General features: G+C 38.3%; 1 protein-coding gene across 1 annotated transcript; it reads left to right on the forward strand.

Annotated features, from left to right (window-relative positions):
• Positions 1 to 3,540: 3,540 nt before the first annotated feature.
• On the forward strand, positions 3,541 to 10,355 carry LOC137196155 (uncharacterized). Its single transcript, XM_067608979.1, has 7 exons — positions 3,541 to 3,602; positions 4,641 to 4,946; positions 5,512 to 5,586; positions 6,182 to 6,210; positions 6,651 to 7,073; positions 7,907 to 8,137; positions 9,403 to 10,355. The coding sequence occupies exons 2-7, from the start codon at positions 4,643 to 4,645 to the stop codon at positions 9,439 to 9,441; spliced, it is 1,101 nt and encodes a 366-aa protein (XP_067465080.1). The 5' UTR covers positions 3,541 to 3,602; positions 4,641 to 4,642; the 3' UTR covers positions 9,442 to 10,355.
• The last annotated feature ends 3,189 nt before the right edge of the window (positions 10,356 to 13,544 follow it).

Raw genomic sequence — 13,544 nt, forward strand, 5'->3', positions numbered from 1 at the left:
TCATGGCTTAAAACCAACCCTGTCTGCAAAAGAGAGGTTTAAAACAACAAAATGCTGCCTTGAGTCTGTTTTTAACAAGATGGGAGTACTGCCAAGTACTCAGATACTTTAATTAAGTAAAAGAACCAACGCAGCAATTGAGTAAAAATACTCAATTACAAGTAAAAGTCCTGCATGAAAAATTCTACTACAGTAAAAGTATTATGAGCTTGATGTAGTTCAAGTATTGCAGTAAAACTTTCAACCTTAAAACTCAGGAGATAAAGACACAGGTGCAGAAACCTCCATAGATAGAGCTTTGGGTTAGGGTGATCTCTTTCAGCCAAGCAAACTGGGAGATCCACATCTGCAAATGTGAACTCTTTCGTTTATTTCAATAAAACTCTGAAAGACAACTTGCTCTCTATGAATTCATCTTTAAATTTCCACAATGAATCTGATGATGAGAATGGGATGTCAACATGTGAACCAGTGATGGCTCATCGCTGAGGCAAAAAACCTGCACGGCAGTGGTCAGGGGACCTTGACAAGCCCCAAACCTCCCCTCTAAGTGCATCTTAAGCAAAGTCCCATTGGGTGAGAAGGGGGCAACCAAGGTGTTGAGTTTGCTGGAAATCCGTTGAATTCACTCAGAGGAATTGTCTGGTAAGAGAAAAAAGTGTTCTGTGATATTAACATAATTGTGACAGCAAACAATGGATGTTGAAAAAGATCAGACAGAGTGGTAATCCTGGAAGACTGTTCAGAGTCAAATCTGTTCCACTTTTACATTTGAGAGCAGTGAAACATATTGAACACTGTGTTCTTTTGGCCTGATAATTTTGTGAAGCTGATACACACTCTTTGGGTGTTCTGAGTTAAATTATTATGATTCAAAAGGTATCATTCAAAATTGTTTTTGCTTTTTCACATTCAATGAACCTATTGTGGCTGTTGTACGTGACAGCAGACTATAGTGATATAGCGTGTTCTGAGATAGATAGAAGTGAGAAGTGTGTGTGTTTGGTGTGTGTGAGAGAGAGAAAAAGGAGAAGGAAATGGCAGGACAGATGGGGTCAGTTTGCATACTGCATTTCAAGTGAGGCAACTCAAAGTGCTTCTCATAAAACATTGAAAGGATTCAGCAAGTGTGAAAGAAACACATTACAAAAGGATGGTCTTAAAATGTTTGATCTTGACCTGCTCTACATGAGAGGTGTCATGAGATTGCTTTTGTTGTGATTTGGTGCTGTATGGATGGAGCTGACTTGATTTGACATTTAAATGATTAAAAATGAGGCTATCAGATAACCAGTCACTGTTTCTGTTTTTGTTCCCCATCAGATGGTGCACTGTTAAAGATTTTGTCAAAGGTTTTCCAATAAATTACTGTAAAAGTGTCTTGCTGTTGCTGGAATTAGCAGTTTGTTGCTGTTTTTATAAATATATCATAGAGCTGTAGTTTTCTACTTTTACAGTAAAATACTGCCACAAGATTGTGGTTCACTGCTGTTCACTTGTACCATTTCATCAGCCAAGGCTGGCAGTAGTATGCTGCATTCAGAGATGCCCCCCCCCCCCCCCCCCCAAATCTTTTGTGTTGATTACATAATTGGCTTTTTACTCACGAAGCTTTTATTGCACTTACAGTAACACAAGTGTCCATGGACAGGAGGGGACTGACTCTGCTCCCTCAGAACTCTGCAACCTCTGGGATTGGCCAGGATGCACCTTCTGAGTGGGCAGACGGAAACTTTAAAAACAGTGTCTTATCTGAGACTCTAAGCTGCTTTTTTTGCTTCTGTTTGCTTTTGTCTTTGTCTTCTTGCTTTCTGCCATGGCGGTTGAAAGCTTGCATTTTGCTAGTCTGAAGATGTGACTCAGAGCAACAGGAGGTGAAACCTCAGAATCTGGAGTCATGAGTTGAGGGTCAAGCCTATAAAAGCATGAGAGTCTAAACCAGGAGTTCCCTTCCAATGGGAACTTTTCAAGTCCGGACTGGCCGACTCACTCATTATTTCAATATCCAGACTCCAGCTCCTCACCCCAGCACATCAGACTGCATTCTCCACAAGAGGCCGCCCCAGGGAGCAAAATGCGGGTGACCAACGCTCAACACTGTACCTTAACGCCTCCTGTGTAGACACTGGGAGCTCTTGCAAATGCTGCTCTGCTAAACATGCTCTGCTTACTGTGGAGACACACAAGGAAACTATATTGAGTCTCTAGCACATTTTGCTGCCAGTTATGGTTGTGCTAGCTTCTCTGTCTTCTGCTCTGCTCTATTTGTGTTTGTGCTCAGCATAGTTTGTAACATATAATAAAGTTTGGTAAATTCTTGGAAACTTAGCTACTGGCTGATAATCACCAGCTGTCGTTGAACCACTACCAATGGGCCTATATAGTTAAGTATGTCCTGACAGCCTTGGTCACAACGAAATGTGTAGGTGCAATAGGTGTTGGAGGTTTGAAAATACTCCAGGATGACCTACAAACTGGAGGAGGCCGACTCTGGCAGTCGAGGGCACTCATCCGGTTTTATAGGGCAGCCTCAGAGCCCTAGCCCTAACAGTTTAGCCAATTAGACTCCTAATTATAAACCCTCAACCTAATATTGTACTGAAATCCTACCTCTAACACATGTACAACTGTATATTAGCATTAGTCACTGAACCTGAACCATTACTACACTATCATTTAATATACAGCACAAATTTTTAACTTAACAAGAGTCAATAAATGTTTAATCTAATCAATTACAGAAACTACTGTCAGCCTATACCAAGGGAGGCGTCTTTTCTTACCTCCTGTATTGACTCAGAATTTCAGGTGGTTGCCTGATGATGAAGTTTTGTGATGATTGTTTGTATTTGTATAGTCATTCTTGAAGGTTCAGTTCTAGTTTAGTACACGTTACACAAGGTGTGCAAATTCCTCAGAAACTGGTGCAACACATTAAGTTATGTTAATTTGTCCCCAACTTTAATTAAATAAAGTAGTTTAAAGTAGGCTTGAATAGAGTTTGTCTTGGTCACATATGGTGGAACTTTCAACACTTCACTACATCATAAAGGCAACTATTAGTTTTTACTCCACTACAATTATCTAAAAGCTATAGCATTTTTTTCTGATTAAGATTTTGTGTTAAAAAGATAGATAGAATCAAAATACATAAAACAATGAGGTAGGTAAGAGAAAGGTTAAATTACATACAATAATTAAATGGACTAAAACAGATATATAAATAAATAAATAAATAAAAAACTTTTCTGACAGCACAAGACAATAAACTGCGGTTTTGGTTGAAATGAAAGTGGAAGTACCTGCTCAGCTCAGCCAAACCACTGTTCACCGGAAAGGGGGAGCTGTGCATTTGACACTGGATATTATGAGGATTTTTAGTCAAAGTTAGAAAAGTAAAAGATTGATGGTGAAATATCTGTCTTCATATTATTATTTGATCATTTAGTGTAGATAAACAGGGTGGCAAGCAGTTTGTAAAACATTATTTAAGTTGGTATCTGCCACGCAGCCGCATAAAAGACCGATTCAAATTTCTTCCCGCCACTGAGAGCAACTCTAACTGTCGACACAGTCCGGCTGTGGTGGAAGAAAAGGACAAAGTGAGTATTAACATTTCTAACAACACATTACTTATTCCTTTTGAAAAATGAATCTACTGTGAGGTGAGATCCTTAATCACATTAAAACACTAAACCAACCAGGTTGGAACAAAGCAAGGTGAAGAGCCCGACAGATTAGCCGCATGTTCTGGCTGTTATGTTTTACTGGATTAATGTGTCCTGTACAGTAACTTAAGGTACACATTGTTCATTGTTTGTGTAGTATTATTTGGAGAGGGCTGTTTGTCCAACAGATGACTGTCAGCTGTGTGTTTATCAGTATGTTTTACTATATTTAATTATACCTGATAATATTCTCCTGTGAAATCAATTGTTGGCAGCTGAGTATTTAAAATTTGTATTTTTGTCACATTTCATCCTCAGTTTCTTAATAATGTGCTCTGAAAAGCATTTTGTACATGCAAAGATATGTATTTATGTTAAGAAAAAAGATGACGTGTATTTTTGAAGGATATTTTTGAAAAATAAATTTGCTTGGCTTGAATTCTTTAAAAGTGGGTCGCAACTTAATGACCATGGGAAAATGTGGGTCCCATGGTGAGACCAGTTGCGAACCCCTGGTCTAAGAGACAGATTGATGGTTTAGATGAACAAATCATTGTTCAAGTTAATTCAGGAAGGTCAATTGGAGAAAAATAGTCTAAATATATATCAGGTTTTACAGCTGTTTCTAAGGTTCCTGTGTCTGGGGATAAATCAGTGCCTGTTGAGGGCAGGAGGTGTTGAATTTTGTCTCTAATAGTTAGAATTTACACTGTATACACATTAGTTTTCATGAAGAGTTTGCAGAAAAGCAACATTTGACTACAATGGCTGTAATAAAGATTTTTGACACTTTATTAACAGTTGTGATGATAAGAAGTCTTGAAAACTTTCGAACCTTCGCCGACATTTGGAATAACAACATTTTGCTATGTTGCAACGTGTTTGTTTTTTGTTTTGGGGGGGGGGGGGGGGGGTAATCATTCTGTCTGTCTTATTTTTCTCATTTTTCTGTCTCTTGTCTCTGTTTGTCAGAGATGCCAAACATTTTAGAGAAAAAATGGAAAACAGCCCTGACCTCCATCCTGGAGGAGCTGGATAAGTCAGAATACAAGAAGATGCTGTTTTGTTCCTGTTTTGACAAAATCCCTAAAGGTGTGAAGACTGGCACGTCCAGAGAGGAGATGCCCCAAATAATCATCCAGCACTTAGGAGTAGATGAGTCCGTCTCTGCAATCAATGAAGCAATGGATCTGATACCGAGGAAGGACTCTGCGGTCCAGGACCTGCTGCGCCCCTTTGTGGACAAACTGAGCAACAAACATGAAGAAGAGAACAGAGGTGAGTTCACACAGTTATTAGTTGTTTATGTGAGGCCTCCGCAGACGCCTGCTATGAGCGTGCACATCCTGTTTCACACATTGTCTGTGAAACAGGAGGCAACAGCACAGACCAGGGTTTCTGCAGGTTCACCAAGTTACGTTTAAGACTTTAAGACCTTTTTAATATCATATAAAATGACATTTAATACCTGTATCACTATCAAACCATCTAAAGAAAGTATGGTGGAAAACCATAAGCACAATATGACCTACAATTACTTATTATATCAAAATTTCATTTTTGCTGAAAAATGTGATGATTTAATGCTTTTCTCTGTCATACATGACAGTAAACTGAATATATTTGGGTTTTGGACAGTTCAGATATAACGACATCTGAAGACGTCACCTTTGATCCTGGAAAATTGCAATTTTTTTTACTATGTTCTGACATTTTATAGACAAAAAGATTCATTTTTTCAATAGTCCTACATCAACACCACATCTCTCCACAGACAAAAGGTACCACTGGAATAGTCAAAAATGCTAAATGAGAGAATATGTTTGTTTGATTGTTCCGATAGACTCCATGAAGGAAAACAGGGAGGAAAAAAACAAAAACCAGAGGGTGACGATGACAACGTTGGCTGAAACCAAAGGTAGGCTTCTCAAAAAATACACGTTAACATCTCTGCAAACCTACATGGAGAAGAGTGTTTTGGGTAACGGTAGATAGCAGAGGAGCTGACATGTACACCCTCCAAATCTTAACAATTGTGTTTGCAGCCCTGCGCATCGATCAAGTTGATGGGTTGCTTCAGTTCCGCACACTGTACTAGTAGCTCCCAGCAAATTTAATTTTTTATTTCAATCTACCAGAGAACCTCCACTATCCAAATGTGTCGGAGAACGTGAAAAGCCCTCTGTACAGCCAGTGTTTTGTCCATTCTGGGCTACTGTAGAAACATGGTGGTGCAACATGGTGGGCTCCATGGAAGAGGACCTTCTGTAGATATAAAGGGCTCATTCTAAGCTAACAAAAACACAACAATTCTTATTTTCAGGTGATTATATACTAATTAAAACATACTTATGAATATTATATTCTTTTTCTGCCAAGTCTTTTCTGCTCTATTCCACAAATGGGGATAAACAGACAGAATGATGTCAAACAAAACCTAAACAGCCTCTGCTGCACAGAGGAAGGCATCAGTGAGAAACTGACTGACTGAATGTTTGTTTCTTCTTTTAAAGATCAATTGAAGAGCAGCCAACCTGACAAGGTAAGAATAAAATAAAAAAATACAGTCACTTTGATATATCGATGTCCTGTTGCCTTTGTTGTAAATGTAGTAAACGAGTGAGTTATCCTCCCAGCAATTGTATCGCTGAGTTTCTAGGCTGTGTTCAGACAGAAAGCAGCTCTAAGTTGCAAAACGCAGCCCCTTCAGTGATATTCAGTGAGATCAGATAATGCAGAGGACTCCAGCAAAAAGATGTACATCCAAAAAGTTGAACCTGGATCAGCTTTTGCCAGTGTTGCATCAAAGCCTTTATTCTTTTCTTGTGTTTCGCTACAATATTGACGTAAGCATATGTTTATTTTCTAGGAGAGAAAGATTCCACCATTGTTGAGTGCATTTCTTTGAGACTTTGTACTGATTTATTCATGTTTGCATTTATGTTGTCTGAGGGAGATTTCTTTGTCTCCTTTTGTGTCCAGAGAAAAACCATCAAAGATGTACTGACCAGCGGTGACCTGGGTAACAAAGCCATAACTGGGAAAGTTGTACAGAAATCTGCTCTGCGCACATATGAAACCCAACAAAAGGAGAAAAAGTTTTTCTTTTATCTGGGAGTCAGTGATGAGGAATCCTGCATTAAAGTGATGGTGTACGGAGAAGATCGCCATCAAGATATCCAGGAGGGGAGCTGCTATTCGTTCAGAGATGTAATCATGGAAGAAAATGTCATGAAAGTTACCAAATGGAGCAAAGTGGCTAGAACGAGTCCCATTGACGTCCCTGAGAAGCTGGAGGTGGAAGCTGAGATGCTCATTTATCCCCAGAAGCCAGTTTGCAGCATAACAAAGGCCAAAGAGTACGCTGACAAGACAGCAGTGAGTGTTGAAGGAACTGTAACAGAGGTGAGTTTCCATAAGACATCCAGCAATACTAATGGTGAAAAGTGCCAAGAGTTGGACTATCTGCCAGTGGGACAACAATGGATTACTGTTATCATGTGGCACACAGCAGGGACATACCATAATCAGCAGTAAAGAATCACCATAAACTGGTGAGGGGTGATATATCAACATACCCTTTCATGTACCATATGCAGGTCAAACAGCAGCAACATACCTTTAGTCAAAGTGGCAAAACACTAAGAATCAGCATATGACACTAAAACAATGTGCTTGAGAAAACTTACCTGAATTGGAAGTGATAATCTGTTTATGAATCACACACAGTATCGATATAATAAGCAGTGGCGTATGTCGGTAAGAATTGGTATATGCTGGTGAGAAGTGGTTTATGACAGTGGAACATGCATGTCATATACCAACATACCAACATAACATACCGTTTATCTCCACCATTCTGGTTTGTAGCACTTAAACCATAGTGCTACAATCCAGAATGGCTGCCTTTAGCTTCCCTACATCAGGCCTGTTCAAAATTGTTTGCTGCCTCACCTCCATGAACAAACTAAATCCTGTCTTGTTTCCTTTTTGTGTCCTGTTTAGCATTTTGGTAGCAAAGGCAACCCACTGACCTCTGACAACATAAACATAATCAGTTCTACAGGAAGTAGAGGTGGAATCACACCTCAGGTTATGTTACATGGAATGTGAAAATCATCCAATACATGTAATTAGACTGACAAACCCAGTGTAACTAAAGATTGCACAATCTTTTGTCGAATTTGTTGAAAATGAAGGAATTTGTTGGATTGTTTCCATTATTGTTGTTTTTTTAGATTGGTCCCGTCGAAGTCGTCAACATGAAGAACCAACAGAGGAAGAAAGACAAGCAAGATTTCCATCTTAATGATGGCAAAGATTCCATCAGGATCACCTTGTGGGGCAAAGACACCAAACAACTCACAGGAACATCAGATGGAGACTTTGTCAGAGTGACCAATGTGAAGACCAATCACTACTATGAAACCGTCTCGCTGAACTCAACTGATTTCACCAGAATTTTCAAGGTAGCTGCTGCCAAGCTGAGTTGTTAAAGAGTTGTTTGTTGCTCAGTTTGTTGGTTGAATGAGGAGCTTCTGGATGTCATAATCAGTGACAAAACATCACTAGTAGTCTTTGATAGAACTCTGTTTACATGTAAGTGATCTACCAGAAACACGTTGTAGAGCAGGTTTGTGTACATTACGGGGAGTAACTAACAGGGAGTTTGTTCCAGACATGTGGAGCATAAAACTGGACGCTGCTTCCTCATTTTTAGTTTTGACTCTGGGGACAGAAAGCAGATCTGTCCCAGACCACCTGAGAGGTCTGGATGGTTCATAATGTAGCAGCAGATCAGAAATGTATTTTGGCCCTAAACCATTCAGTGCTTTATAAACCAACAGCAGTATTTTACAATCAATTCTTTGACAGACAGGAAGCCAGCGTAAAGATCTGAGAACTGGAGTGATGTGATCCACTTTCTTGGTCTTAGTGAGGACTCGAGCGGCGGTGTTCTGATCATTTTTTTAAGGAGACCTGTGAAGAAAGCGTTACAGTAGTCAAGTCTACTGAAGATAAATGCATGGACCAGTTTTTCCAAATCCTGCTGAGACACAAGTTCTTTAATTGTTGAGGTGATAGTGGGCTGACTTTGTAATTGTCTAGATGTGGCTGTTGAAATTCAGGTCAGAAGAGACGTGTTGACAATCTGTAGAAGATCTGAGGCCATGCATTTAGAAACAATTTTAGTTGATCCATCCATCGGCCTTGATGGATGGAAGTTCAGGGGCTACTGACACAGGAGGGTTTGTTAGCCTGTCGACGGTAGCGAATAAGTTATGTGCATTATTATTGTCTGATTTTGAAATTTGAAGACTCATGTTTAACACTCAACATTAAAAAAAATGTTGCTTTTTTCCCAGGGCTCTGTCACCCCTCTGAGAACTTAATATGTCAAATTCAGAAGTAAGATATATCAGCCTTCGGTTAGAGTCCCCCCTAAAATTTGGGAAACATAAATTGATGAGCAAGGTTACAAAAGCAGACTCATATTACGATATTGATATAATTTTGATATATTGCCCAGCCCTAATTGAAAAGCTCTTCTAGGGATGGGAGGTGCAATCTATTTTAGGCTATAAATGCTGTGGTTTGTGCTATTAGTATGCTGTAAGAAATGAATTAAACATGATGCCCTCCTCCCTGCTTAGCTGTAAACTACTGAGTGATTCTCAGTGTATTTCTCAACATGTCCTGTCTCTTGATTGTGAATGTTTATCTGTGTTTGCAGATTCAAAGTGCCATCCAAAATGTCAAATTGAGATTATAGGAATCAAAACTGCCACTAAGATGGAGACTCAGATGGAAGCAGGCTTCAACGACCAGGCGGAGACTCCACACAGCCAGATTCAAGATTCAAAAAAACTTTATTGTTTTGTTTATTGTGAATATTTCTGTATGAGGTGATTTATTTATGGCAGAAATGGAGGGGATGAAGGGAATTTTAAAGGTGTTCCTCTTTGCATGTGTAACCTTATAACTACAGCCTGTTAGCAGTAGTTGGAAGAAGTGGTGTTGGTGAAGGGGTCCTGTGTGTAATGATGGTGGCTTTCCTTGTTTTATTGACTGGGTGTTTTGCCAGGGGGGTGAAAACACACTGGCACTCATTTACCATTGAAAACTTCTGGGAAACAATTTTTCTTCTGACTTCTGATCCCCTGAATTTTCATCTAAAAGTTGAAATTCTTAATTTGTCCAACAATTTGGTTTCTGACCAAATACCTGCTTCACAACTAATGACGTTCCCATCAGCCTCAGCTGTACTTTAATACTTTACTCAGCTGTACTTTACTTTTACAGCTGTGAAATCACCGTAACTCAATTGAGAAAATTTGCCTGACCTCCATAAAAAACTGTTCTTAAAGAGACCACAGTCCATCCTGTCAGACTGCTCCCATTCCTGCATCCAGAGTCCCATATCTTTCCTGTTGGCTCCTTTTCAGACTGCCGCTAGCCGCAACCAACAGATACAAGTACTTTTTTACCCTCTGCTATCACTCTGGTAAATTCAATAGGGAACAGGTCATCTCAATACCTTTATGTGAATTTCATTTTAATTGTTTGACTTTTATACATGTTTATTTATACATTCTATGTTTGTTGTTGTCTTTGTTTCCTGCTGTGTTTCTTGTGTTGTACTTCTACAGTTGACCTCTGGGGACAATAAAGCTTTTGAATCTTGAATCTTTTTTTTTTTTACTGCACAAAATTCAATTACAAACCTTTATGGGATATTTGAATAATACACAGTGTACATTTGTCTTGAAACAGTACTTAAGACTAAAAAAATGACAAAAATAAAAAACACATTTAAGTGTGACATTTCAAAAAGTTAACTAAGAGTGAAGGTCCTGTTCAAGCAGCATAAACAAGTCTAATAATAAAAAAAATGTTTCAGGGCGTTTCTGTCCGTCATGCATTGAAGAGATCTTGTAAATAACTGGAGTTCATTCTTCCATCTGTTGATTTTACCTTTAAATATTTACATCTATGAATAAAGTTTTACCCAATAAAATTAAGTTGTTTACCAGAAAATCCCATTTTTTCTCCTTCATAAGAACTCCAGTTTTAATCGACATCACATTTAAAGGTTGCATCAATATAACCTTAGATTGAAGCCAGCTATGAAATGAAAGCCAGAATTCCTGCACAGATTCACACTGGAAGAAAATATGTTCTACTGTCTCAATATATCTTGAATCTTTATGTTTAGTGCTAATTAGCAAGTGTTAGCATGTTAGCATGCTATTCTAATAATGTGAACATGGTAAACATTGAGGTAAATTCATAAATTCACCTGAAATGGCTGCTGTCACCAAGTCTGAAGCTAAAGATTAAACTGATCACTAAAGCAACGATCAAAGAGCCTGAAAAACTCAGTATTGACAATATTGATTAAAGGATTACTATGCAGGATCCTTAAAAACAATGTATAGACTCATACATAAGTGATCCCTCACAATCGTCACTTATGACCACTAGAAGTGTGTGGCAGTGTATTTATCTGCACCTGGCAGAGGTGTGAGTTTGTGAGTTGTGTGTGAGCTGAGCAGGTATAAGTTGAGCTGAGCATGATGGGAGTTGAAGTCTGTTTTGGACTCTTCTTGTTTGACTTGGTGCCTTTCTTTGTAGGCTTTGTGACTGCACGCAGGCCTGCTTTGTCTCATGCACGTGGTATGAGGCCCAACAGTGGTAAGCTAGAAAAAAGAAACCTTAAATTCTTGTACCGAGATGGAGTCTTAACCCTTCTATAAAATATTAACTAGATTGACACAGCTGTTAAATATACAAATGTTAACTTTAATTTTTAATCCAGCTCCTGTGTTCTGCTACTCTGGTTTCTCCTTCAACACGTTACGGTGCGTACCATTATATGCAAAATGCAAGATGTAAACATAAGTTTGGCACAGGATAGCAATAATTAAAGTGAGTTATGCATCTGTTGTTGAGTGACGGTATGGGGATTGTGGGTGTGTCCAGTGGGGTAATACAGGGTTATTCCTTTTGAATCCAGAAGAATTCCAACTGCCAGCTTTATGCAGATGATGCGGTCATATATGTACCAGCCAAGTCACCTAGCAAGGCAGCGGAGATCCTGACTGCATGTTTGGATGATGTCCATCAATGGCTGCAACGTAATCATCTGAATTTGAAAAAAAAAAAAACAGTTTCTATGTGTTTCTCCATTAGAAAACAGGGCTCACTTGAAAATTTTGAAATCAAGATACGGAATGAAGAAATAGAGGAGCTCAATGATTTCAAGTTTTTAGGAATAATCTTAGACTCGCATCTCAAATTTGATAAACATGTAAAGAAGATTTCAAAAACAGTAAAGTCAAACCTTAATTGTTTCAAACTAATCAGGCACTACATACCAACTCAGGCAGCTCATTATTAGCATTTTTAGCTTATTTATGCATGCTAAGATTTTCTCTCATTTTTCGTATTGTATGACAGTATGGACTCAAGCATCACCGTCCACAATCAGACACCTCACATCCTCATACAATCAGGCACTAAAAATAATGGACAAAAAGTCTGTTCGGTGGCATCACTGTCACATACTGAAAAAACACAATCTACTTTAGTTTTTCTCATTTTTGTTTACTTAAATTAGTGTATCAAATGTATCAGTAGTTTAGCCCCCGAGCCTCTTTCTAGATATATCCAAAGACAAGACAGTACCAGAGTAACGAGGAGCACGGTGAATGGCAACTGTAAAATACCATATCGTAGATCTAAATTTGGACAATCAGCCTTCTCCATACAGGCCTGTCGACTCTGGAACACATTACCAACTGAAAATCAAATTAATTTCAGATATAAAATCTTTTAAAACAAAGATTAAGTGCTGGCTAAAAGCAAACCAGAGCTGTACCCATTTTTAGGTAATTGTATTGTATTTTTTTTTTTCTCAAACTGTACATCACAATCAATGTAATTCAGTATGTGTATTTTTATTGTACTCCCATACCTGTAGTGCACTGTGGTTTTTATGATGATGAAAGCTGTATATTTTAATTACACTGTATATGTAAAACCCAACTAGGGACAAAAGTTGAAAATTAGTTATGCATTAGCAATGCATCTTGACAGCCTGGAAACAGAGTCTGGTGCTGCTGGCTCAGATGCTCTGGTACCTTTTTTCCAGACAGGCAGGAGGGTAAAAAGACACCTTCCAGACACTGGGTCTGTCATTCAGTTAAAGTTAATGAAGTTCGCTGACACAATGCAGGTAAATATTCATAAGAAGTATTGTGCTGCATTTTAATCACAGACAATGTGTGTTTATGTTAAAACCAACATCCCAACAATTATAAATATAAAATTAACACTGAGAAGCCTGTAGGTAATTATGTGTAGATTATAAACAAGCAAGTTCTGTACTTTGGAACAATATTTATACTTTACTTGAGTTTTTCATTTTATGCAACTTTATACTTTTACTTCACTACATCTTAAAGGGAAATATTAGTTTTTACTCCACTACATTTATCTAAAAACTATAGCATTTTTTTCTGATTAGATAGATAGATAGATAGATAGATAGATAGATAGATAGATAGATAGATACTTAAATAAAAGATCTGAATACTTCTTCCATTTCTGACTGAGGCTGAACCGTTAACTCGTATCTGACAGTACAGTACAAGTACTACTACAAATACTACAGTTATTACTGTAGTAACTGTTATTACTACAGTTATTACTGTGTTTGAAAGTGAAAGTATCTGCTTGGTTCAGGTATGACTGGGCTAAACCATTGTTCACTTGAAAAGGGGGAGTTGTGTGTTTGAAACAGGATATTATGAGGATTAACAGTCAAAGTTAGAAAAGTAAAACACTGACAGTGAACTATCTGTCTTCATATAA

The sequence above is a fragment of the Thunnus thynnus genome, chromosome 13, assembly GCF_963924715.1.
Source record: "Thunnus thynnus chromosome 13, fThuThy2.1, whole genome shotgun sequence".
NCBI lineage: Eukaryota > Metazoa > Chordata > Actinopteri > Scombriformes > Scombridae > Thunnus > Thunnus thynnus.

Bases quoted from the DNA above. Each gene is read 5' to 3' on its own strand.
- LOC137196155 (XM_067608979.1), top strand. From the start codon at position 4,643: ATGCCAAACATTTTAGAGAAAAAATGGAAAACAGCCCTGACCTCCATC. The intron at 5,587-6,181 runs GTAGGCTTCTCA...CTTCTTTTAAAG, and splicing joins AACGTTGGCTGAAACCAAAG to ATCAATTGAAGAGCAGCCAA. The intron at 7,074-7,906 runs GTGAGTTTCCAT...TTGTTTTTTTAG, and splicing joins TTGAAGGAACTGTAACAGAG to ATTGGTCCCGTCGAAGTCGT.